The sequence below is a fragment of the Ctenopharyngodon idella genome, chromosome 14 (genome assembly GCF_019924925.1).
Source record: "Ctenopharyngodon idella isolate HZGC_01 chromosome 14, HZGC01, whole genome shotgun sequence".
Taxonomy (NCBI): Eukaryota; Metazoa; Chordata; class Actinopteri; order Cypriniformes; family Xenocyprididae; genus Ctenopharyngodon; species Ctenopharyngodon idella.
Genome location: NC_067233.1, coordinates 15,695,158 through 15,722,240, shown reverse-complemented (window position 1 = coordinate 15,722,240; position 27,083 = coordinate 15,695,158). Strand labels below are relative to the sequence as shown.

The 27,083-nt window shown below is 40.8% G+C and overlaps 1 protein-coding gene across 4 annotated transcripts in view; it reads left to right on the top strand.

Moving 5' to 3' along the window:
• fstl5 (follistatin-like 5) overlaps positions 1-27,083 on the top strand; it is a 158,495-nt gene that overhangs the window by 29,051 nt on the left and 102,361 nt on the right. For all 4 annotated transcript variants that reach the window (XM_051860491.1, XM_051860492.1, XM_051860493.1 and 1 more), the window contains exon 4: positions 15,102-15,350. In XM_051860491.1, coding sequence (XP_051716451.1) covers positions 15,102-15,350 — 249 coding nt within the window. The remainder of the gene's footprint in view (positions 1-15,101; positions 15,351-27,083) is intronic.

Below are 27,083 nucleotides of genomic sequence, written 5' to 3'. Positions count from 1 at the left end.
GAGTAAATGGTGAACAAATTTTCATTTTTGGGTGAACTAACCTTTTAAATTCACATGTAAGGATACTTTTCTGTCACTTGTCACACATGCAAAGATCAATAAGCCAAAGGAACGCAGGTTAAAGAGTTAATTCACCCAAAAATGAAAATTCTGTCATTCATTACTCAACCTCATGTCACTCCAAACCCGTAAGACCTTTTTTCATCTTCGGAACACAAATTAAGATATTTTTGATGAAATCCATGGGCTATCTGGCCTCCAATAGACTGCAACACAATTACCACTTTCAAGGCTCAGAAAGGTAGTAAAGACATAGTTAAAATAGTCCATGTAACTACAATGACAGTGACTACAACAAAAATGATGACCTTATTCAACAATGTCTTCTCTTCTATGTCAGTATTCTCGTCGCTTCTTAACATTAGGTTGAAGCACTGTTAGTCACATGGACTATTTTAACAATGTCTTTACTACCTTTCTAGACCTTGAAAGTGGTAATTGTGTTACAGTCTACTGGAGGCCAGATAGCTCATGAATTTCATCAAAAATATCTTAATTTGTGTCCCGAAGATGAACAAAGGTCTTAAGGGTTTGGAGCAACATGAGGGTGAGTAATTAATGAGAGAATTTTCATTTTTGGATTAGCAAACCCTTTAATGTGTTTACATGCTGGGAGAAATCTGGGAAAGGGGCAAAAATCTAGCTTTGTTGATCGGTTTATGCTTAAGCCATTTATCACCTTACTCCGATAAAGGAAAACAGGTTAACGCATTTAAACAACCACATGCATGTTGGCTTATTAAGCATAATAATAAGAATGTGTGTGTAAATGTGCTCAATGTGAAATCAACACTGACACTATTTACTTTCTTCATTCAAGTTCCTGGTCTTATTGTGAACAGTTAATCTCTGCTGGTTATTAAAATATTCTTCATAGATACTCCTCTAAAATAACTGTTTTGATGATATCACCACACCAGCTATTGGATAATGTTGGCCAACATCCTAATGGCATTGTTTTAGCAAACTGACATTCAGTCCATCCAATTTTATATGGATAAAATCATGCCCCACCCCTATTTTTAACATAACTTAAGTGCGATGGGTTGCGAACAAGAATGCACTTTGAATTTAATACTTAGTACGTACATTTTTGATACGTTTGCCTAACAAAAAAAGTATTCTCATAATCCTAACAAATGCATAAAATAGTTTTTCTTTTTTTATATATTACCCAAATAAGAAAACCAATGTAGAAACGCTTGGATGGCTTGTTCCACACTCCACTTAAGATTCTGTCTGGAAATTATTTTTGAGGGGCCGTTTCAATTATTTATTAATCATTTTAATTATTCAGTCTAATTACTCCATGTTTAAGTGGATTAAATTCTGACTTAGGTATATTATCTTAATGGAGGTTTTGGAAGATTCCTGTGACTATGTTAAAGGCTTTTGATGAAGCTGATTCATTTCTTTTGATGAAGCTCATCTATTGAATAATTATTTCATCTTTTGAAGTACATTAAGCCTTAGTGGTGAATACATTCAGTACAGTCAAGACAAACTGCTTTTGGCTTAATTTGTGACATGGCAAATGTTTCCTGTTTTGTGAATTCAAATTGCAGAGTGCAGCACATAAAATATAGCTGAAAAGAATATGAAGCCAACTGAAATTGGCTGTCAGAATTCGGAAAAGAGAAAAACTAAGAAAGCATGCACAAGCGCATAGCAGAATGCCCTGTAATTGGAATCTTAAATTAAGTGGTTGGGATTTCCACAGTTCCACTGTGCAGCTGAACACAAAATATCTTACTACTGAGGGTGAAATCACTTCTTTTTGGATTGAAGAATAGCTTTTTTTTTAATAGTATGAAAATTGGAGGTAATGTATTTGGATCACCAGCCACTCGACACTATTACTCATACCCAGCTCTCACAGACAAAAGCTTTCACAGACAAAAACTTTCTTTCTGTTTTATTTTTATCCAAATACGAACATGACAGGGTGTGCCCATAGAGCTCTTAGCATGCTCATAGTACAAAAGCAGGCCTGGTCCCCTGATCCTAGCTTTCAATATATTGTGTCAACTTTGTCATTACAATATGATTTAATAATGTGCACGCAGGGACCCGTTATTGGCCTGCAGTCGATGAAACATTTCGAAATGCTAAAGGCTTTAGCTCTAAATTGTATGTTAATCCTGAAATCTCTTTAGCTTCTTTGGGATTCCTTTTCACTTTTTGAAAGGGAACATTGCATTGTGTCTGGTGAGACTGTTGCTAGACTTACTGCCAGGCTGCAGTAATTTTACTTGACAGAATCTCTTTTTGGGCAACTGCCCACTGTTCAAATAGCTACTGAACATCCCATGTGTACTTGTTAAAGTACGATCGCTAAATGTAATTGAATTCTATTAATGCAGATTTTGCTAAATACTGTATTGTTTTGCATGCCTAAAGAGGAGAGGAAGATGATATTTTGTAATTAGATGCTTGATTGAAAGAACATTCCGGGTTCAGTAAGCTCAAGCAACAGCACTTGATTACCACAAAAACTAATTTCTGGTTGTCTCTCAATCTGGGTTGCAATGAGGAATACATACAATGGAAATCAATAGGAGGCAATCCGTAAACATTATTATAAAACAGGTTAGTTCCTGTCCTTGATTCTGATTGGTCACCGCTTTACCCAACGGTTCCGTGTATCACTACACAACACCCTTGTTCCGTGTTCACAACAATTCAGTCTTTTCAATGTAAAAGTCTTCGGTACTGACTGACACACCTATAAAGACAGTCTTTGCCACCATCTAATGGCGTAATAATGTAACTTCTGTTGCTGTTCACGGTCATGGACTATTTTTTTCTGGCGGAAGGAAGGCTTTTAGTTAAAGTTTACTTCATGAAAGTTGCATTGATACATTTTTTGGCTTTAATATTTGAATTTTGTGGTAACCGTCTTATAAAAGCAATAAGGTACTTGAGGCTAGTGCTGAATCATAAATAAGTCACGGCTGAAGGGTTTGCAGGCACTCCAGCTTCACGTCGTGCCTAACAACGCCCTTCAGCCGTGACTTATTCCCGGTACAGCACAGCCTCTCGTACCTTATTGCTTACAAATACCCACATAATTTGACTGTATCACGAAAACATTGCATACTAATGTTTTTTTAGCAACTTTATTGCCATGACAATGCAATGCTATAAACACTGAAAGCCTAAACTAACTGTAAAAAATGATTATTTAAACAGTTTTACACCTCAAATAATGCACAAATTTGTGTTTTTTATAAAATTACAAGCTTTTATTATTATAAGCTTTTGTTGTTGTTGTTTTAAAGAAACGAGAGATGAATCAAAATTATTTTTGAGGTAATCAACATTATATCACAGTTTAATCTTAAAATTGAAATATTCCTTTAAGAAAAGGCCATAGCGGCCAGTGTCGTTAAAGTCTGAACACTACTACTTCTCAAATTGGTCTTTGACCATTAAGACCTTTAATTTAATTCCAGAATAAGCCATTTCAACCCAGTAGGAAAAGTTAATATTGAATTTCATGAATATTCATTAGCGGAAAAGCCAATGAAGCGGGAGGGTGTCTAATTTCAACAAAGGGATTTGCACATGGAAGGTAATGAATCCAAAAAGACTCATATGGGAGATGAACGCTTCTGTTGTTGCTCTTAACAGATGTTGTCTCAGCATCATCGCTAGCTGACAACTCTTGCTGAGAGTGTTTTTAAAAGCCCCACTTTAGCAGTTCTTATAGCCCATCTACAATCCATTACTAAAATGCTAATAAGTTATTTAATGTAAGTTAATGCCTTCACAAAGTAGAAATAAGACTATTTCAGACAAAATGTTTAATTTTCTCCACCAAAACCACTGTGGAGTTTAGTAAGTGCCAACATTTTTTTATCTCAGTTTTTCTATTGTTGCAGTTCTGGTGCATCTGGCCAGGACTGAATCTTGCCAACTCAGTAAAGTAAACTGCAGTGGTGGCATAAAAACAGACAATTAAATGAATGGTAGACTATATGAATAAACAGGACAGGTGATATTTGCTCATTTAGACCTGAGGCAGAGAATGGTTTGCTGTGTGGTGGCTGAAAGTGCAGAAATCTATACTATTTTTGTTGTTGTTCTTCTCTTCTATCAGATGCCTGCTTATGTTATTGTATCTCTTTCTATCCATTTTGCTCTGTCAGTCCTTTACTCGCTTTGGTTTTACCCCTTTTTCCAGTTAAGTGGCTGTTTTGGGAGTTAAGAAGTTACATGGATTCTTTTCCAAAACCTAGTGAGCTGTCCGCTGCCTACATTGGCAGCTGTCTTATAAGGCAGCATTCTAACTGAAATGGAAGCTCATAAGTGACTAATTTGGAACATTCTACATTGGCAGCAACTCTGTGTGTTATACAAATAGCACACAAAGCAACTATTGACTTCAATAGAATTTGGTGTTATCATGTTGCTTTGCTAAAAACATGACAAAACATCCTAAATATTGGGTAAAATAGTTCATTTTTAATTAGATTAAATGTATTCATCAGTGCTTTTCTGCATTATAATAGTGCATGTTGCAGTGCATTATGGGAGAGCTTCTATTATCCTACATAGGTAACTCATCAGATTTCAGAGCAGATCCATCAGAATCTTTCGGTCTTGGTGGACTCTCAGCATTTGTTAATGGCAACATTTTCATTTTTCTCTTTTAATCTTATCATGATGAATCTGTCTAGGTTAGGGCAGATGAACGACCTTCAAAACACTGCTCAACAAGAGGGGGTTTCAATCTTTTACATGCCACAGACCTCCATATGTGATATATAGCCCTTGTGTTTCTCTTGTTTCTTTGTCAGTTGTTGGTTGTAATGGTGTCGTTTGCTTCCTCATGTCTTCGTTTTGTTTTTAATTTGATTTGATTTGCCTTGTTCTACAAGATACTTTTGAAACACCCTGAAAGAGTACAGATGATGGATACAGTGATAGTCGATGGAATTGCTCAATGGCACAGAAATGGTTTAATGTTATATGAATTAGCAGGGCGAGGTTTCTGCGGGGTGTACAATTACTGAAGCATGGTGGTGCCTCATAAATAGTGTAACTCAGTGGGACTTAATGACTGCTGCATTTTAATAGGGTTTAACTCCACTCGCTGTACAGATCTTAACACTATACAGATTCCACCTCCTGAGCTCGAATTGATCTTGTAACCAATGACTTTGCCACAGTGTTGTTTTCTATTGAACACTATATCTACTGCTTTATGGGAGCCAGTCTATATCTGCATCTGGCTAGTCATTAGCTGTAGGATGCCTTTACACTGATAGTCAGTTTGCAATTTATTAAAGTTCAGGAAAAAGTCGATTGGACTTGATTTGCATTTAAACAGGTCTCATAGTTTCTCAGTAGCACATAATTTTGTCAGAGACTGATTGAAGATAAACAATGTTGCCATCTAATGGTCATTCATTTTTTCATTGTTGATCTAAATATTAATTTAGAAGATACAGAAGAATAAATAGTGGTCTTCAACCTTAAAGGTGGAATCAAATTGCTCTTTATCCTTTGAGGTGAAACAGCCTTATACATTGTAAAGCTTGCTATAACTCCCCTGTTAAAGAAAACAATTTATTGAAACTAAGCTATATATTTATATATAGATTTATATATTGTGCATTAATTTATATACATTATATACAATGCATTATATAATATATAAGTATATTTATAATGATAATGTGTTTATTAATGTCAAAAATATAAAGGTGTGTTCAATAAACAATAAAAAACAATAAAAAATATCTTATTGGAAATAAGGAAAACATTCTTGCAATGTCTCACCCTTTCGCACTCACATAGAAACATTCAAAATATTGACTTTGATTTTGGTTCAATCTCAGACCTAAAAGGATGAAAAAGAAATGAAAATTCAGCATTTGTTCCCTTTGAGAAGTCTATTCTCTTTGAGGCACAGCATGTTGCTAGCTTTGGGTAAATGTGATTAAAGGCCAGGAAACATTATTGAATCCTTCATTTCTACATGTAAAGCTCCCCTGTTCAATCACTGGAGTATACCAGCATTATGTTGTATGAGAGAACATATGTAACACTTTAAAATAAGGTTCATTATTTAACATTACTTAAAGGATTAGTTCACTTTCAAATAAAAATTACCCCAAGCTTTGCTCACCCTCAAGCCATCCTAGGTGTATATGACTTTCTTCTTTCTGATGAACACAATCAGAGAAATATTAATAAATATCCTGACGCATCGGAGCGTTATAATGGCAGTGAGCAGGATCAACAAGTATGAGCTGAAGAAAGTGTCTCCATCCACATCCATCTGACATAAACATATTCCACACGGCTCCAGTGGTAATAAAGGCCTTCTGAAGCGAAGCGATGCCTTTGTGTAAGAAAAATATCCATATTTAACAAGTTATGAAGTAATATCTAGCTTCCGCCAGACCGTCTTCCGTACTCAAATTACGGAAAAAATGGAACTGCCGTTGCATCGTTTTTTTTCCATAAGTTGAATAGGGAAGGTGTAGGATGTAGTGTAAACGTTTTGAACTGCAAGAGTTTCACTTTCTTCTTAAGTAGAATGCAGAAGGCGGTCTGGCGGAAGCTAGATATTTTACTTCATAATTTGCTAAATATGGATTTTTTTATTTTTTATTTTTTAACACAAACACATCCCTTCAGAAGGCCTTTATTAACCCCCCAGAGCCGTGTGGAGTACATGTTTATAATGGATGGATGTGGATGGAGACACTTTCTTCAGCTCATACTCATTGATCCCACTCACTGCCATTATAAAGCTCAGCCTCAAATGCGTCAGGATATTTATTAATATAACTCCGATTGTGTTCATCAGAAAGAAGAAAGTCATATACACCTAGGATGGCTTGAGGGTGAGTAAAGCTTGGACTAATTTTCATTTGAAAGTGAACTAATCCTTTAACTACTTTAGTTAACATTAATTAAGAATGAACAATATTTCTACAGCATTTATTAATCTAAATTAATGTTAATTTCAACATTTACTAATTATTAAAATCAAAAGTTGTGTTTTTTAAGTAAGGAATGATTGACGTCGGGCCGTTGAATTCTTAGAAAATAATGCACACCCGAGGTGGTAATGCGGCCACGACACGAAGCGGATTATTTTCTAAGAATTCAACGGCCCGGAGTCAATTATTCCACTTATACTACGGTTTTTGTTCTTAAAACACTCTTTTGTGTGGGACTAATTTCTTATGCATCACATCCCAAGCCTCCATTGCTAATTCCAAAACGTCATTTCAGAACTAGTAACGGAGGCTTGAGCCTTGATAGCAGAATAATACCAGTGATACAGATATTAACGCAGTTGAGAGAGAGAGAGAGAGAGAGAGAGAGAGAGAGAGAGAGAATAAGCAGCATATGTGAATTAGCCTACCTGATCTGTGCGTCTCTAACGGCAGCAGTGTCTCTACTAATAGCGAAACTATACGTTTATCTCAAGAACCGCACAGTTATTACCTAACTGGTGAGTCATGTAGCTTAAGTTGCTAAACTATTTTACTGATTAATTCATCAGAGCAGCACTGACCAAACGTTTCTGTGCGAGTGTGTGTCCGTACTATACAGTAACATTACGTGTATACATTTGAAAGAGAGAGAGAGAGAGAACGTGCGGGAGAGTATATGCTTTCAGGACAATAAAACGATTTTGTGGCAAAAACCATGACAATAATTTGTCGTTTTCATCCTATTGTTTACTACTGTATATTTATTTGCTTGGTCGGTGTCATTGTGGGTTTTGGTTATTTTGCGGTTGTATGCTGTAGGACCTATTGAAATAACTGAAAACATTTGGCGAAGTGATATAGAACTGCAATGCGGTCAAGACCAGCTAGAACTACTTTAGCCATGCGTTTCCCTGAAAATAATTGGACACATTAGAACTTTGGTCAACCAATCAGATTTGAGCATTCAACAGCCCCGTAGTATAACATTAGGTAATGCACTGTGAACTGACATGAACAAACTATGAACAACTGTATTTTTATTAATTAACATTAACAAAGATTAATAAATACTGTAACAAATGAATTGCTCATTGTTAGTTCATGTTTGTTAACACATTAACTAATGAAACCTAAACATCTTAAAAATGAAATCTGTTGTTCTCTAAAGAAAATTATACTTAAATGCTAGAGAGTACTTACACAAAGTTTCATCACGAAAAAAAAAAAAAGGAGAAAAAGTGAAATTCTTTGCTTGGAGCATTTTTAGCAGGTTATTGACTGGCTAAAAAACTATTACTGCCTATTGATTTTTGAGTTTAGAACTGTAAATATTTCCTGAATTCTGTAGAGCACCATGTATTATTAGTAATAAATATTATGCAATTCATAAAAACATCTCCTTGAATAGAGCTATCAAATAAGCTGACTATAAATAATACTTGTAAACTGAAATTTAAGGGTCAGTTTTAAGGGTCAAACTTTGTTTGAAGCACTTCATCATAGAGTGATATTTGTATTTATTAATAATTTAAATATGTGAATTGTGACACTCTTCCTGTGGATATTGTCCTGCTAAGGCTTCTCGTTGCAGTTTGTTGATGGTGTTCTGTAGCTGCTCTCATTCCTTTCAGCAGATTTATTAGAGCTAATCAGTGTCAGGTAATAAAGGAAAATAAAATAATAAATGAGAAATAATGCCACAACTGATTCAAAGTGACGCATCTCGGAGGAAGCATATCGCAGATCATTATGCCTGAGATGCTGCAGTGTCTCACTTTAATTTAGCCAGTGCTGAGACGTGAATTGTTGTGCACAGTGATTGTACAGAAGCATGTTTAATGAATAAAAAACCGCATCAAACTTAGTGTTTTTCCACCTTTCCCATAGCGAAGCGTTCTATAAATACAGCTCCTCTCAGCCAGGTGCTTGTTAATACAACCCGCCATCATTTTGTGATATCTCATTCTGCACTCCAGCAATGACTACGGGAGAGATTTGGTTTGTTTAAAGGAATTGCAGAGTAGTTGGTAAAAAGACAGCAGATGGAGGAGTAATGGCAGGCAGGTGAGCGCAGCGTGTTTCTGTGTCATCTTTCATGAGGAGTTTGAAGCATTGTTTGAAGGCTGTTTATCCGGATGCGTTTCCTCTGTTTTGGAGGAGCAGAGTCCACAGAGGCTGCTTAAAGGGCTGCAGCGAGCCGAGCTGAAAGCTGCCGAGTGTTGTTTACTACATTACCCAAAGTCCCTAAGGACCGGCTTTTGTGCTGGAAAACATCAGATGGCCTGGGACTCGCACCTTTGGTGGTGACAAGAGAATGAAACGATAATGCAGTGTTAAGAGGAAAGAGACAAAACCCATGTGTTTAAACAAAGGCTCTGAAAGTTTGGCATGTCACCACTCATTGAAGCGCAGTGGTGTCAGTGTTTAGTTGAAAGACTTTACGGAGACTTTGAAAACACTTTAATGCCAAATTCACTGAGAGCAACTAAAGTGAGTTTTTGTTTTTTTTATGACCAACATCATTAATCTTAAAGTTTAGGATGTATTCAGGCTATATAAAATGTTTTATATATATTTAAAAGTGCCCAGTGGCTACATCCAATTTCATTATTGTTTAGGCATGTGAATAAAACAAATAAAGTGCAATATTATTTTTGGTCCCCGAAGCACAAGGTAAAACACAGCTCTGATAACAGTATATATACTGTAGCCAGTGATGTCTTTTGTACTTGTTACTAACAGCCTCAAGGCTCTTATATTTGAACACTTATATTATTTATTTTGAAGATTCAATTTAGTCAAACTTGTTGCAGCCTGGTAATTGTCACAGTTATGTTCTGTTAAATTCATTTATCATGGACTTTTAGTTTGTTTATCTTCAGTCACATGTTTCCATGGACACTAACTCAATCATCACAGCTGTTCATCATTTAGTTCATCACCATTGTGTATTTAAGTTCCTCCTTGTGCACTCTTCATTTGTCCAGTATTGTTTGTGTTTTAGTGGCACGCTGTCTCAAGTGTTAGCTTCTTGTTTAAATAAACCTTGTTATTGTTTTTATTAACCTGCTTTCATCTTTGGAATGTTCGTGACAGAAATGCATAAAGAAAACATTGTCTCATTGCAGACCAAATTTGTTCATTTCCAAATTTTGTAGCATTTTGTATAGAAAATGATTCTAGCTGTCTTTTTATCAGTATGGTTCTCTTTTTATTTTTTTCCATAGGGATTTCAAATTTGTCACAAAACAAAATATGCCACAAAACACACACAAGCACATGTTGGGTTTCCATGTTTTGTGAAGACTTTCCATAGACATAATGATTTTTCTCTACAAACTGTATATTTTATCCCCTAACCCTAAACCTACCCATCACAGAAAACGTTCTGCATTTTTACATTTTCAAAAAACATCACTTAGTATGATTTATAAGCTGTTTTCCTCATGGAGACCAAAAAAATTTCCCTACAAGGACAAGAATTTCAGATATCGCCATCTTTGTGGGGATATTTTGTCCCCATAACATAGAGTTTACCAGGACCACACATGCACTCATACACGCACACACACACACACACGTTGGTACACCTATCATGAGGACATTTCATTGGTGTAATGGCTTTTATACTGAGTTAATGACTTTTTCTAGCCCAAACCGTAAAACTTTATATGTTTTTACATTTTCAGAACACATAGTTTAGTATGATTTATAAGCTATTTTCCTCATGGGACCAGAAAAAATGTCCCCACAATGTCAAAAATTACTGGTATTACTATATTTGTGGGGACATTTGGTCCCAACAACGTAGGGTTTACCAGGACCACACACACACACACAAATATTTTTATGTTTGTGTGTGTTTTATATAAACTACTGTTCAATTTTTTATTTTTTATTTTAAGAGAGAAAGATTTGTTTTCCAAGGCTGCATTTATTTGTTAAAAAACAGAGGAAAAATACTACTATTGTGAAATATTATATAAATATTATTTTAATAAACAGTATAATATAAATTTTTTTATGTAATGTCACATACATGTATATGTATACACGCACATACACTCTCACAAATAAACAGAAATATATAAGACATTTGTAAGGCACTTGGCCATTCACAATGCTCTATTTGAGTGATGGCTTCAAAAGAAGCATATACAGTATAGTACCATTTATTAATAACCTCAGAGCTCATGATAGGTCTGCCTTGAAATGTTTATACAGAATTGTTAAAAGTCAGTTTCTCTATATTGAGAAAAGAATGGGATTTTTTTCTTCTGAAACCAGAGAGTGCTCTATTTATCACCACAAATGGCTTTGTGCAGACGGATATCAATTACAGTACATTACAAGATATGACAAGCATTCACAGCTCTTCTCCACTGCATTGCTCTTTCACACAGCTAATATAAAATCTTCACAAATACAGAGTAACTGATGTGCTTGTCCTTTTATTTTGTCTGGCAGTCTTCGGGTGTACATCTGTATGAAGAGATATGACTGTATATCTGACTCTGAAGCCTTGTGCTGAGCTCTTATTAGTTATCATGCATGTCATGTATCTGCTATAATCAGCACCTAAGGGCTGACACTGGGTTCAGAGACCAGCCGGGAGAGCAGAGCTCAGTTATTGCTCAGTCATGGCTTTGCTGTCGGTGTCAGGTAGAGGAATCGTTCCCCGGTGAAGACCGCTGCATTACTTTGACCTCCTCAGGTCATCAAAATTTGTCTTCTGTTTCTGCTGCTGTCAACTCACTTTTTTGATTACTACTTCTTTTGTACTGTTACTTTAGTACAGACATTGATCTTTTTTTTCCATTTTTATATGGCTCTCTGTTTAGGATGCTTGCATTGGCTTTTACTGGGATGAAAAGTCCATGTTTGATGGTGGGCAGATGAAAGCCGGACACCACACCTTCACCCAAACCCTTCATCAGAATCAAGCGTTCCTTCTCTCGGTCGCGGACTCTCTGTTCTCTCTTTGAAAAGCTGACTCATCAATAACAAATCGTTGCGACTGAATTAGTCATTTGTCTTTGATGTCACCGTGGTCACGGTGAGGCACCGTGTGCATACCAATCAGAAGCTATCTTGGCTTCTGTCCACCCTGCTGGCAAAAGCCAATTTTCTCTTTTTACTACAACAACCTGCAGTGAGAAGGTCCTCATTATGTGGTACTTGATGAAAGAAGTCATCATTTAATTACACACATCTAAAAGGTCTCTAACTCTCTAAAGGACAGTGTGCCTAAAGGCTGGGACACATCAAGCCGACAGTCAGCCGTTGGACAATATAGTGCCATTTTTGAGTGTCGTTCAGCTTAGTTTTTTCGGTGTGTTCCTCACCGTTGGTTCTAGTCAGACACTGTCTGAGTTTTGGCCCGATTCAGCATGTTGAATCGCTGTCGGTGAGAGAGAGAACTCTGATTGGCTGCAAATGAGTCTATGCAGTCAATGCACAAGAATAAAAGCGAAAGTAATGAAAGCGAGCAAAGAAGTCAAGATGGTACCGAAAGAAGGCTGTTCTAATTTTACATCATCTTACCTGAGCATTCGAATGCACAAATACTTTCATAATAACATGAGCCGACTGGAATGAAGAAATTGATCAGTGTGATTGATATTCAAATTGATAAGCAAACGCTGCTTTGTTTACAATTTGTATATCTGCAGTCCTAGTTTCAGTTGCCCTTTTTGAATGATGAAAATAGACTATAGATACCTGCTGATATAGACAGTAGGGGTGTAACAATATATCGTGTCACTACATATCGCAATACAAAAATGCCACAATTTGTATCGTGGATAGTGACAATATGTGTTGTGTATAGTTCACCAAATATGAAAATTACTGTGTGAAGAAATTCAAGTTTACAACGTTTTGGTGTCAGTACAACATTAAACTACTATATATAATGTTGAATATAATGTATGATAATGTAATATAATAATAATTTGTGGGTCCTGATAATGATATGTTACCAGTAAAAAGTTTATTTAAATACATTATTTTAAATATACCTAGTCAGTGACAGAGTACAAGCATATTAGTCTAAAATAATTCTGTATTTTCAGCTTCAGAATCATGAATATTTTTAATCTGGTGTCACCATTAGAGTTGTCAAAAGTACCGACTTCGGTACCTATCGGTACTGAAATGTTAAAATTTTAAAAATCTCAACAGCGCTTTGAGCGCTGTTGAGCGGATTCGTAAACACCTCTGATTGGCCATTGTGTTCTCGTGCTCATCGGATATGTCTGTGATTGGCTACAATGATCAACGCACGGCAGCGTTTGAAAGCACACGGAAGTGTTTGAATTTGAAAGTGTTTTGAAAGCGGGAGCGTTTGAAAGCAGGCATCTATCAGCGGACTGGTCTACGATAGACGCCTGCTTTCAAACACTCCCATGTGTATCTGTGTAAGCGCTCGGTGAAGAGCTTCATTGATGACTACTTACAACATTTTTACAGCGTTGATCATTGAAGCCAATCTCAGACATATCTGATGAGCCGTGAACACAATGGCCAATCCGAGGTGTTTACGAATCTACTCAACAGCGCTCAAAGCGTCACATTTTTAAAATTTCAGTACCGACTAGGTACCGAAGTCGGTACTTTTGACAACTCTAGTCACTATTGTCCAGTGCATTGGGTTACCAGCACCGAGCCTATTCATTTCCACCCCCAATGTAATACCAGATTTAGCATTTTAACCAACAGTACATTTTTTGTCAACCATTTACCGTCTTGGAGTATCGCAATAATATCATATCATGAGTTCAGTATCGTGATATGTATCGAATCGTGACATGAGGGTATCGTTACACCCCTAATAGACATATATTTACTTACATACAGGCACAGAACATACATGCTAGTTGACAGTCACCTTTAGTTCTTTTGGTGTGTTCAAGCGCAGCTTTTTGGCTGAGATGCAGCCGATGAGAGGCGACAACACAGTCAGCGTTCATCGCCGCTAGTTCTTTGATGTCAGCTTGGTGTGTCCTGGGCTTAAAAGCACGACTGTGTGTTTTTATGCTTCACAAATGTATTTAATTTTCTGTGATGTATTGAACATCATGACTGTTGTGAATTTTGCTATAGAGTTTTGAGATGGGAATTTTGCTTTAGAGTTGAAAAATCAATAATATTGTGTGGCATATGCCACCATTTACCAGCAAAAGTTTATGAATTTATAGCTGTTTTCTTAATACACATTCCTCTTCTTACTGTGCAGTCAATCCAATCAATATTTATTTTGTTTACATTTTAATTTAGTTAAATGTAATTTTCGTATATATACTAAAAAGCAAAATATTAATTTTTGATTTAGATTAGTTTCTTTCAGAGAAAAAAAAATGCAATACAATCAAAAGGTTATGTACATTTTAAGAAGAAATACTAAAGACTATGTTCAAACTAATGTGTACTAAAGACTTTACAAACATACAAAAGTCCTTCTGTCATTTTTATACATGCCCTGAGATTTTTTTAATGGTTTTTACAAGCTTTATTTATTAAGTTCCCTTACTCAAACGTAATTGTCATTGTCTAACAGGGGAACTGAGATCTGAAACGTGACTGTGCATTTTCAATTCTTAGTATTTATGAAATGATCAGCTGAAGGAGGAGCGGAGCTCACATCTCTGTAATTGATAATAAAGGGAAGTGTGGTAGAGCTCAGGCGATGTTTTATTGCAGTCATACATATTTCATGTGAAGCCCATACGGCCTGCATATCATCAGTACAGTGGGATTGTTTCTTCCACATTGCTTCTTAACTGCCAACATTGTCTAAACACCAAAAATACAAAGCAACTGTATGGCATGACAAAACAATTGTGAGATTGTTCATAACTTCTCTAGCTCTACTCTTTTTACTGTGCTTTGTTTTGTAAAGTTGGTGTTTTAAAATACAGTAAGTTAATTGTTCAGTTGGACGTGGGATGAAACACATATTTATACTTTGATTCGATGATATGAACTCTAAAGAACACATCAACTTCTAATGAAGTCAAGTGAATGAACATGACATGTTTCTTCATATATGTGTAATATTACAATTTCTCCTCTCTTTTGCAGGGTTCTTTGGTCAGAATAGTTATCCTGGGCCCTGTGAACATAAGTACTGTGGTTTGGGGAAGCACTGTGTGGTTGACCAAGAAACAGGTGAAGGAGAATGTCAGTGCCTGGATCGCTGCAAACCACATTACAAACCTGTGTGTGGATCTGACGGCAAACTCTACCAGAACCACTGTGAGCTTCACAGAGCCTCCTGTTTGGCCCATCAGAGAATAACCATCATGCACAGCGAGGAATGCTTCTACAAAGGTATAGAACCTGATATGATTTGTAATGGTATATTGTCCATCATTGTCCAGTTGCATACTTGGACTACTTTGTTTGATTAAGGTGGTTGTTAAAGCCATTTTTATGTGAACTGCATACTTAATTGTTTAAATATGTGGTTTTGTAAATTCTGAAAAGGATGTTGAGTTATAAGAACAGCACATCCTGATGTGTACAGCGAGGCAAAGGAGATGTATTTGACCAATTTATTTTCCAAGAAAAAGAGAGGCTGTTTTGTTCAGCATAATAATCAAGATACAAAATCAAGATTCTCAGAAATTATGTCCAGCACTAATGCAGTAGTAATGGCCACTAATGGATGGAAAAATACTATGATGTGCTTGTAAAATCTGATTTAGAATTGGGAACTTAACTTTCTTAAATCATTGTTCATTTTGAAAACAGTACAAATATGAATTGTTGCTCATTTGGATTATCATTACTGTTCTGCTGACTAATTTATATTAGGTTTAATGTCTGGATAAGAAAAAAATAGAACTTTACATTTTTTAAGATGACTTTAGATGAACAATTATAACATTAAATGTGTCCGTTGAACTAATGGACCATCATATCAAATGTTCCAAACAGATTGATATATGAAAGATTTCAAAACAATGCTGAAATTGTATGCTCTCATATTGTACCACAGTATATCATCTCAGTGACTTTTTTTTGTTGAGTTTGTCAAGTTCACTAAGGCCTGGCAGCCCTATGAATGCAAAACACCACCCTAACTACTGCATACATGTGCAGGAAAACTCTTCAATCCCTCCATCAGAAAGAGAAGGCAATAAGCCAAGCACTTCCACATTCTGACTAAGAAATCAAACCTCTAAATGCCCTCTCAAATCAAATCTCAGTCAAAGCATTTGGCTGTCAGACAATGATATTGACTTGCTTGGACCAATCAGTGTAAGTTTGGAGAGCCAGAGAGATGTGTGGTTAGTGTAGATGATTGTCCTGCACTTCAGGAAGACACCACAATGTCTGATTGCAAAATTGCCCTCTGAATATTCATACATTTTTAGTGGTTTACATAGCTTTATTAGCATTTTCGTGCATATCTTTGTTAGCATATCAGTCATGCATGTGGTTTTAGAAAATGGTTGGTTTGTTCTCCTTACTTGAAAACTTTGAATATAAAACTGTAGAAAGTTGATAATTGAAGAGATGTTTGGATTGGATAATTAGGTGTTCTAATTATCCACAATGTATCAAATAGGCACTAATGGTTTTCACAATGGCAGGTGCACTCAAAACATAATTTTTGAGAAGTTTTAAGAGCTTTTTTGTAATTCTGGGAGCAAAATAACATTCTGTATTGGCGACCGTTATCTGAACTTTAAGCATAGTTTTTTACCTTTCAGAAACTCTCTCTTCAACTGAAAGCAAGAGTAGAGCTTTCAGAATTAAAGGGTTAGTTCACCCAAAAATGAAAATTTTGTCATTAATTACTCACCCTCATGTCGTTCCACACCCATAAGACCTTCGTTCATCTTCGGAACACAAATTAAAACATTTTTGATAAAATCTGATGGCTCAATGAGGTATGCATTGCCAGCAAGATAATTAACACTTTCAGATGCTCAGAAAGCTACAAAAGATATATTTAAAACAAGTCAGTGGTTCAACCTTAATGTTATGAAGCGACGAGAATACTTTTTGTGCACCAAAAATCAAAAAAAAAAAAAAAACGACACTATTCAACAATATCTAGTGATGGACGATTTCAAAACACTGCTTCCTGAAGCTTCGAAGCTTTATGAATCTTTTGTTTCGAATCAGTGGTTTGGAGCGCGTATCAAACTGCCAAAGTCATGTGATTTCAGTAAACGAGGCTTCGTTACATCATACGTGTTTCGAAATTTCAATGTTTCACCACTGGGGAGCGTGACTTTGGCAGTTTGATACATGCCCCGAATGACTGATTCGAAACAAAAGATTCGTAAAGCTTCGAAGCTTCATGAAGCAATGTCGCCCATCACTAGACATTGTTGAATAAAGTTATTTTGTTTTTTTGGCGTACAAAAAGTATTCTCGTCTCTTCATAACATTAAGGTTGAACCACTGTAGTCACATGAACTGTTTTAAATATGTCTTTAGTAGCTTTCTGGGCATTTGAAAGTGTTGGAAATGGAGGCCTCACTGAGCCATCGGATTTTATCGAAAATATCTTAATTTGTGTTCCGAAGATGAACGAAGGTCTTACGGGTTTGGAACGACATGAGGGTGAGTAATTAATGACAGAATTTTCATTTTTGGGTGAACTAACCCTTTAAGTCTGATTCTAAAGTGCCATCCTGCAATTTTTATTTAGTATTTTCCTCTTGTTTTCCAGTACAAATATATAAACAAGGTTATTTTATTGAATTTGAGCGAAATTGCGTAAGAGAATATATCTTTTTTTATTTTTTGCTCCATTACCAAATTGCCTTTTCTTTTCTTGTTTCAAGAACAAACCTCATCAAATTTTGCTAGATGTGTGCTTAAAACAAGAAGAAGAAGAAAAAAAAGAAAACAGTGAATGCACTGGATTTAATAAACAGTAAATGCGTTGGACCACAGATAAATCTAACGTGAACAGTGTATAGATCAGTAAATGCAGAAGCATTTGTACCTTTTCATAATTAAGTTAAATTATTATTGTAGGTACAAAAAATATCTGTGTATAGTGTTTTTTTTTGTGTGTGTTTTTTATCTGTGTAGAAATCAGTCATTTCTGCACTAGTTGCACACAGCAGTGGCCAATTAAGTGCCAAAGTCTTCTGCATACTAGTGTTCTCTAATGCTTCATTTATACTCCACGATTCCTTCTCTGTACCGCTCCAATATTTTTCTTGTCTCTCAGGGCATTTGATTGTCTGGCTAGGCGATGTTTACAAATACTGATATTGTCAGAGTCTAGTGATTTGGGGTCTGTGCATACGCCAGAGCAAATTAACCAAAAGCAGCAGGATGAAAGCCTCACAGAACATCAAGAGACTGCTGATTCCTCCCAAACTATGTGCTGACCAGGGCAAAGATGAGAAGTAGCAGGGTAGATGCCATAATAAGTAATAAAACATCACAGAACATATGCTGTAGGCTACAGAACTTCTGTGTCCCAGTAGGAAGGCAGTGAAGGAGTTCTCTCTAGCCAAGGAAGAGGTTTCGGATTTTGCGTGCCTGTAGGGCTGTGTGGTTTGGCACGAGGTTCTGGGTTTGGATAACGATGGGATGCAAGCTGTTGGGCTGGCAAAGTAAACTGTAAATGCTTTTCTAATTGTTCGCATACATTCGAGCCCAATAGTACATTATGTGCAATTACAAAGCATTACTTTCAGAGAAAAATGTTTTGTTCAGTGTCATACGGGATACCCATCTATCTATCTATCCTCAATTATTTCCCCACCAGATTAATGCTTTCCAAATGACCGAAATCTACAAAGATGGACAGAAAATCAACACAGAAAAGGATAAAAAAGGAAGACCTGTCATATAGTTTTACATTGGATCCGCAAGATTTATGGTGCCATGTTGGTCCTGTTTAATACATCAAACAAAGGAAAAATATTATGCGTCAAAGTTTTAAACTTTCAAAGTACTTATGATGAATAATCGGCAGACGTCTCAAAAGACAGCTTTACTGTCAGTCGGAGCGAGAAAAAAAGTTTCATTTCTTGCCACGTCAACTGTTAGGGAAAAATATCCCCCCATTAAGCTTTCCTCTGTCTGTTAAGCTTCAATTATGTCCCTTATTTCAGTGACTCACCCTCTATATGACTATTTGCACTGGGGAAATTAAATGGCTCTTTCAGAATTCTGCACTTTGCTCCACATGCTGTGTAAGTTTGGGTTGTTTGAGTTGTTTTGAAGATGATATATTCGTCTCATTCTTTTTTTCCCATTACTTCAAATTCTTTCATAAGAATGAAGAGTTAATGACGCTTGTGGTCTGTCTGATGTAACTCCATTCAGCCATCAGTCAGTCTTTCGGATGTCTTGTTTTTTTCTTCTGTTGTTTTGAATGTTGCTGACAATTGAAAGGACTGACAGACTTCAAATGAGTTGCTTCAAATGTTCAAAATGTTATGGTTAAGTCATGATAGAACTGGGATAAAAGAACCTCATGGTCATTGCGTAGATGTCTATTCACTACTAATCAAAAGCCTGGGGAATTTTTTTATTTATTTATTTTTTTTCCCCAAAGAAATTAATACTTTTATTTAGCAAGGATGCATTAAACTGATTAAAAGTGACAGTAAAGACATTTAACATGTTACCAAAGTTTTCTCATTAAATGATGTAAATGATGTTCTTTTGAACTTTATATTTCTCAAAGAATCTTAAAGAAATGTATCATGGTTTCCAAAAAAATATTAAGCAGCACAGTTGTTTTCAACATTGATAATAAGAAATGTTTCTTGAGCAGCAAATCAGCATATTAAAATGATTTCTGAAGGATCATGTGACAATGAAGACTGAAGGTCTTACCAACCTAAAACTTTTGAATGGTAGTGTAAAATATAAAATTATATGTATATTTAAGATCAAATGTTAAGTAATATGAAGCAAATTTTTGTCACTTTTTATCTGTTAATTTCTTCAAAAAATACAATACAAATTCAGTGCATACATCAAATGTGACTTGAATACAACTGTTAGATAAACATGTGATAAACATTCCTAAAAAACATAATGATATTCATTGAATCTTTTATACCATTTATCTTTTGTATCTTTTATATTATTTATCTTTTATACTATTTATTGCAAAATAAAACCTGTTAACCCAGCTACATTATCACAGAATTCAAATGAATTTGCACATGAAAATATAACTCCCCACATGGCTTTGTGCCCAGACATGTCAGTTGTTTCGAGTGTCACCCTGTACCAGAGAGTATTGAAAGAGTCTGCAGTGACATCTAATTAAAGCTCTCTCCCTGGGGGACAGCTGTGGTGTCCTTTGAGAGAGACCCACCCTGGCCCTCCCTCCTACTGCAGCCCAGACTGCTAATGAGCCTATTAGGCACCGCACTACCTGTTGGATGCTGAGACGTGGATTAAAGGGATAAAATGAGAATTAAAAGAAAAAAAAAAAAAAAACACTAAGGCCATGAGGAACAGAGAGGGAAACGTCTCGGTTACGTATGTAACCCTCGTTCCCTGAAGGAGGGAACGGAGACGTACGTCAGTAGTGACCGACGAATTGGGATATCGCTAGAGAGCCCTATCAGCTTCGAGTGAACTACAACAGGCCAATGAAGTTGGCGTGCGATATTTGCATAATGCGCACCGCCCCCGCCAGGTGGTATAAATAGGGGAGCAGATGCAATCGCACTCTGTTTTTCGCTGAGGAGACAACCTAGTCTGCACTACAGCGAGGGTACAGCAACTGTGGCGACGGGACGTACGTCTCCGTTCCCTCCTTCAGGGAACGAGGGTTACATACGTAACCGAGACGTTCCCTTTCAGTCGGTCACGTTCGACGTACGTCAGTAGTGACCGACGAATTGGGATCCCAAATAAAGCGCCACAGTATGAACCCCTTCCAGTGCCCAGCGCAAGCTCTAGCCACCCGGCGCACCAGTGGGACGGGGAAGGGGGCGAGCTTACACCGAGAGAGTCTACTGCTGTTCCGATATACCCACTAAGTAAACTAGACTACACTGGGGAAGCGAACCCGTAGGGGACGCTGCGGAGACCACTACCCACCTGTAGGGGAGGAATTTATGTGGAGAGTACACATATGGACTGGCCGTGGGCAGTACGCATATGGAGTCCCTGGGATGGCTCCACCTGGGTAGGGGGGAGACTCATCTGACAGGTGACAGCAGAGCTGGCTCTGCTAGGGAAAGACACGGGCTCGCCGTAGGGAGTTGACCGTGGACAAATACACACATGGGACCGCTCACGTGGAGGGGTCACGACATGTGGAACCCAGCCAAACGTCAACGTCGGTGACGGAGGTTTGGCCTGGCATCAGACACTCCGCAATGTCCGAGCCGAAGGGGGAGGCGGAGGAACTCGACAGGGTTCGCCAAGCGGGGAACTCGACTGGAGTAAAAAGGATGCACGTATCCGGCCCAGGGGGCGGGAGTGGCATTGCAAGCCGACACTAGAACGGGCTCTTCGCGTCTACCGGCTGGTGGAAGCGAGTACACGGGAAGATACCGGTTCTACACGAAGGCTATAGAATCTAGCGAACGTGTTAGGTGTTGCCCAGCCCGCAGCTCTACAGATATCTGTCAGCGAGGAGCCGTGCGCCAGCGTCCAGGAAGAGGCCACTCCTCTGGTGTAGTGGGCTCTCAACCTGAGCGGGCAAGGCACGCCCTGGGACTCATACGCCAGGGCGATGGCGTTCACTATCCAGTGGGCCATCCTCTGCTTGGAGACAGCCTTTCCCTTCTGCTGGCCTCCGTAACAGACAAAGAGCTGATCTGAGGTCCTAAAGCTTCGCGTTCTGTCCACGTACAGGCGCAGAGCGTGGACGGGAGAGAGCAAAGCTAGGGCTGGGTCTGCCTCCTCCGAAGGCAGCGCTTGCAGGTTCACTACCTGATCTCGAAAGGGAGTGGTAGGAACCTTGGGCACATATCCAGGCCGGGGTCTCAGGAACGTGAGAGTCACCGGGCCCGAATTCCAGGCACGATTCGTCAACCGAAAATGCGTGCAGGTCCCCTACCCTCTTGAGCGAGGCCAATGCAACCAGGAGGACGGTCTTTAGGACAGTACTTTTAACTCGACTGATTGCAAAGGCTCGAAGGGACGACCCCGGAGAGATGTAAGAACCAGGGTCAGATCCCAAGAGGGTACAGAGGGGGGCCAGGGAGGATTAGTCTCCTCGCCCCCCTCAAGAACCTGACGATCAGATCGTGCTTCCCTAGCGATTTACCATCAACTGCATAGTGATGTGCGGCGACAGCGGCAACATACACCTTGAGGGTGGAGGGAGACAGCCTTCGCTCCAGGCCCTCTTGCAGAAAGGAAAGCACGGTTCTGACCGAACATGATCGGGGGTCCTCTCGCTCTGGTTGAGAGGAACACCATTCGACGAATAGGTTCCACTTCAGCGCATAGAGGTTCCTCGTAGAAGGAGCTCTAGCGGAAGTGATGGTGTCTGCGACCGCTTGCGGGAGATCACTCAGAACCTCCGCGTCCCGTCCAGGGACCACACATGGAGTTTCCACAGGTGGGGACGCGGGTGCCAGAGGGTGCCCCGTCTCTGAGTCAGGAGGTCCTTCCTCAGAGGAATGGGCCAGGGAGGTGCTGTCGCGAGGAGCGTAAGGTCCGAGAACCAGGTCCGAGTGGGCCAGTATGGAGCCACTAACAAGACCTGCTCCTCGTCCTCCCTGACTTTGCACAGGAGCTGTGCGAGAAGGCTCACTGGGGGAAACGCATATTTGCGTAGGCCCCGGGGCCAGCTGATTGCCAGGGCATCCATGCCGAGCGTGCCGCCGGTCAGGGAATAGAACTGGCAGTGGGCAGTCTCCGGGAGGCGAACAGATCTATCTGTGCCTCGCCAAAGCGCTGCCAGATCAGCTGGACCACCTGGGGACGGAGTCGCCATTCGCCCGGAAGCGGAGGCTGCCGTGAGAGCTCGTCGGCTGCACGGTTGAGCACGCCTGGGGCGTGAATGGCACGAAGCGACCTCAGATGCTTCTGACTCCATAGCAAGAGATGGCGGGCGAGTTGCGACATACGGCGGGAGCGTAGACCACCCTGATGGTTGATGTACGCAACGGCCGCAGTGTTGTCCGAGCGGACCAGTACGTGCTTGTCTGTCAACAGCTCCTGGAAGCGGCCCAGTGCAAGACGTACTGCTAGCAACTCGAGGCAATTGACATGCCAATGCAGTTGGGGCCCCGTCCACAGACCCGATGCTGCATGCCCGTTGTACGTGGCCCCCCACACAGTGGCAGAGGCATCTGTGTGGACCACAGCATGCCTGGACACTTGTTCGAGGGGAACTCCAGCCCGCAGGAACGAAGAGTCTGACCACTTGGTGAGGGTGCGACGGCAGTTCGGTGTCACGGGGACACGGAACGTACCACGCTGCCACGCCCATCTCGGGACCCGGCCGCGGAGCCAGTGTTGAAGCGGCCTCATATGAAGCAATCCGAGCGGCATGACTGCGGCTGCGGATGCCATATGCCCCAGGAGCCTCTGAAAGAGTTTCAGTGGGGCCGCCGTCCTGCGCTTGAGCGTACTCAGGCAGGTCAACACTGACTGGACGCGCTCCTCGGAGAGGCGCGCGGTCCAGGCGACCGAATCCAGTTCCCTACTGAGATAAGAGATCCTCTGCCCGGGGGAGAGTTTGCTCTTGTCCCAGTTGACCCGAAGACCCAACCGACTGAGGTGAGCTAACACCATGTCCCTGTGTTCGCACAACTGCTCCCACGAGCTGGCCAGGATGAGCCAGTCGTCGAGGTAGTTGAGATGCGAACGCCCTGTTCCTTGAGCGGAACAATGGCCGCCTCCGCAACCTTCGTAAAGACGCGGGGCGACAGGGCCAGCCCGAAGGGTAGGACTTTGTACTGATATGCCCGACCCTCGAACGCAAACCGTAGGAGTCTGTGACGAGGCAGAATCGAGACATGAAAGTACGCGTCCTTCAGGTCGATCGCTGCAAACCAATCCTGGGGACGGATGCATTTGAAAATGCACTTCTGCATAAGCATCTTGAACGGCAGCCTGAGAAGGGACCGATTCAGGACACGCAGATCCAGGATTGGCCGTAGCCCACCGCCCTTCTTGGGTACAATGAAGTAGGGGCTGGAGAACCCTGACTTCAAATCGGCTGGAGGGACCGGCTCGACTGCATCCTACAGCAATCTCCGCCCAGAGAACAGGTGCATTGTCCAGGGACACATGAGTGTAATGGACACCCCTGAACACCGGGGGACGCCGGGCGAACTGAATCGCATAGCTGAGTCTGATGGTACAAATGAGCCAGCGGGACGGGCTGGAAAGCGCTAGCCAGGCTTCCAGACACCGAACCAGCGGGACCAAATGGACCACAGACGTACCGGGCGTGGGGCAGCGAGGTAGAGTGCTGGACCCGACTCGGACGGCATAGCGGCCCGTAGTGTGGTCAGACTCTGCAAGGTGGCAGTGTGAATGGGAGACGGCACATGGGAGGCGGCCTCAACCAACACACTGGGACCTGCTGGCGAAGTGAGAGGGGGCTGAGAGTGGCGAGGTGGGGCCTCGCGCACTGCCAGCCGCGCCCTCTTGGGACCTGGAGGGTCAGAAAACAGTTCTACTCCGTGGGCACCGCTGGTCTCCGGAGAGCCAGCGGCGGAACAAACCAAAATTCTCCACCCGGCCCTCCTCCGGGGAGGGAGCGATGCGGGCATCGTCTCCCGAAGAACCGTTTACCTCAGCTCCAGGTCACCAGTTTCTCCAGGACCGCTTCTCGCTAGCCAAGTGGCTTGGCTGCGGGCTGAGCGGGCTGGATTTTAGGCCAGCTTGCGAGATGAGAGCATCGAGAAAGCGTACTTAGACGATGACACACCTCTGCAAGGCTAGCCAGGGGTGTTTCCGGACCACCATGGTAGACATTGTCTGGCCAGGGGCCTGCGCTATGACTTGCATCATGCGTAGCTCAACCCCGACTCAGAACTACCCATATGCAATGAGTGCTTTGGCCTTCCACAGACTTGCCGGGGGCCAAGACCCATGCAGGGCAGAGGTGGTGTGCCCGTAGCACTGCCACCCCACCACAGAGGGTAGTGAGAGAGAAAAAACTTAATGCAGATATGACCCTTTTGGTGTTCCATATTTGGCACCAAGAAAGGCTTCTAAACTGCCAAGTTTTTCATGCACGTCCAGGCTAAGACAGGGGGCGGGGCAAGGCGAGTACGCGTCACACCACGCCCCCAGGGGCCCGGGAAAGCATGGTCGTTAACTCTGAATCTGATTCAGCATGAGCACATCACAACCGTGGGACGCTCAGCCTCATCTTCATGTCCAGAGCCCAACAACCCTCTCTCCAATGTAGCAGTCGACATCTGATCCTCTGCTGGAGCCCTGACTAAGATGCTAGGTCCCCCATGAGAAGGACCAGCAATCCACCCAGAAGCTACCAGCCATGTGAGAGAGTGAACGTGGTCGTCTAACTGAACGACACACGGTGCTGAGCACCGACGTGGCCATGTTTTTACCAAACATAAACCACCCACGAACACAGTCACAGCATGTTTGCGATGCGCTAGAGGAGTGGGGGGCCCACGGAGATTGGCTCGGCAGGTAATGCCCCACTGTGATCCTCTGGTCACCCTGGCTTATTCACCAAAAGTAGTACTTTTCTGATTTAGAAAGAGAAACTAGATCGGGGAATAGGTGAGGGGACTCCACCTCGTTTGAGGCACTCGAGTCTCGACCACGCATCTAGAGCGCCGAACAACGCGCTGGGTTGCCATGGCAACGCGCGCTGTCAGCCGGCAGCTCGACGGCACACGGCGCGCTGAGCGCTCAAGCCCTTACGAGAAAGGCAAGACGAACAACGCGCCGACGTGGGCATGCTCTCTTTTTTTACAAGAGAATATGAACCACCCACAAACACAGTCTCAGCACGCTAAGCAGACATGAGAGAAAGTGATTGTGGCCGTCAGTGAGGATAGGAAACGACCGCCTCCAGAAACGCACAGACAGAATGACGTCTTGAAAAAGACGCAGTGTCTGTCTGTGCAGCTCTTTTAGAAGCTCTTGTTCTTTGTGCCGAAGCACACAGGGAACAGCCGCGATGTGACTGCAGGTACACTTTTCACTCCCTGAGTCACACACACAGAGGAACCGGCCCAAATCGCAAACCAACGGGGCAAATAATGCTGTGAAAACAGCAGTTGAGAGCTGTATAACAGCTCGAGAAGCTCACTCTGGGAAAGCTCGCGGCCTCGCTGTAAGGTGCCATAAAGCCAGCACTGTAGAACAAAAGCTCTTCAAAGGCTTGCGAAGTCACTCTCAGACTAACAGCAGGAACACACAGGTTGGCTCCGAAGCGAAAGACAGAGTGCGATTGCATCTGCTCCCCTATTTATACCACCTGGCGGGGGCGGTGCGCATTATGCAAATATCGCACGCCAACTTCATTGGCCTGTTGTAGTTCACTCGAAGCTGATAGGGCTCTCTAGCGATATCCCAATTCGTCGGTCACTACTGACGTACGTCGAACGTGACCGACTGAAAGGGAACTTGATTTACTCTAATGAGTATGCACTGAAGATACATGTGCCAGAGACAAAAACCCTCCCTGTTCCCTGTTATGTTCACACCAACTTTAAAAACACACACCCTCATTAATTCTTACCAATAAATATATACAGACATGTTTTTTTTATTTTTATTTATTTATTTATTTATTTTTGAAAACACTCATGCTGTACTTATTCAGATGCTGTGTGAAGTTGACGCACTGTCGCCCCTTTGTTTGGATCATTACGGACAAATAACACATCCAAGACATTTTATACAACAAACTCAACATTTTTTCCCCCAATAGTCAGTAGTGTTAGTCCCCTTTTTCTATTAGATTGCATCTGATTGAAATTTATTATTGTTGTGGAAGCAATTTTTTTTTTTTTTTTTGTAGTCTCTTTGTAGTAACACCAATGTTAAATGTATTAACCCTTTAAGGATGGATGGAGCACCCGCGCTCCCATTTGCGTGTCTCTCTTTAAGAGCCAATAAAAACTGAACCCATATAGGTAGCACAAAAATTCTTTTTGCATA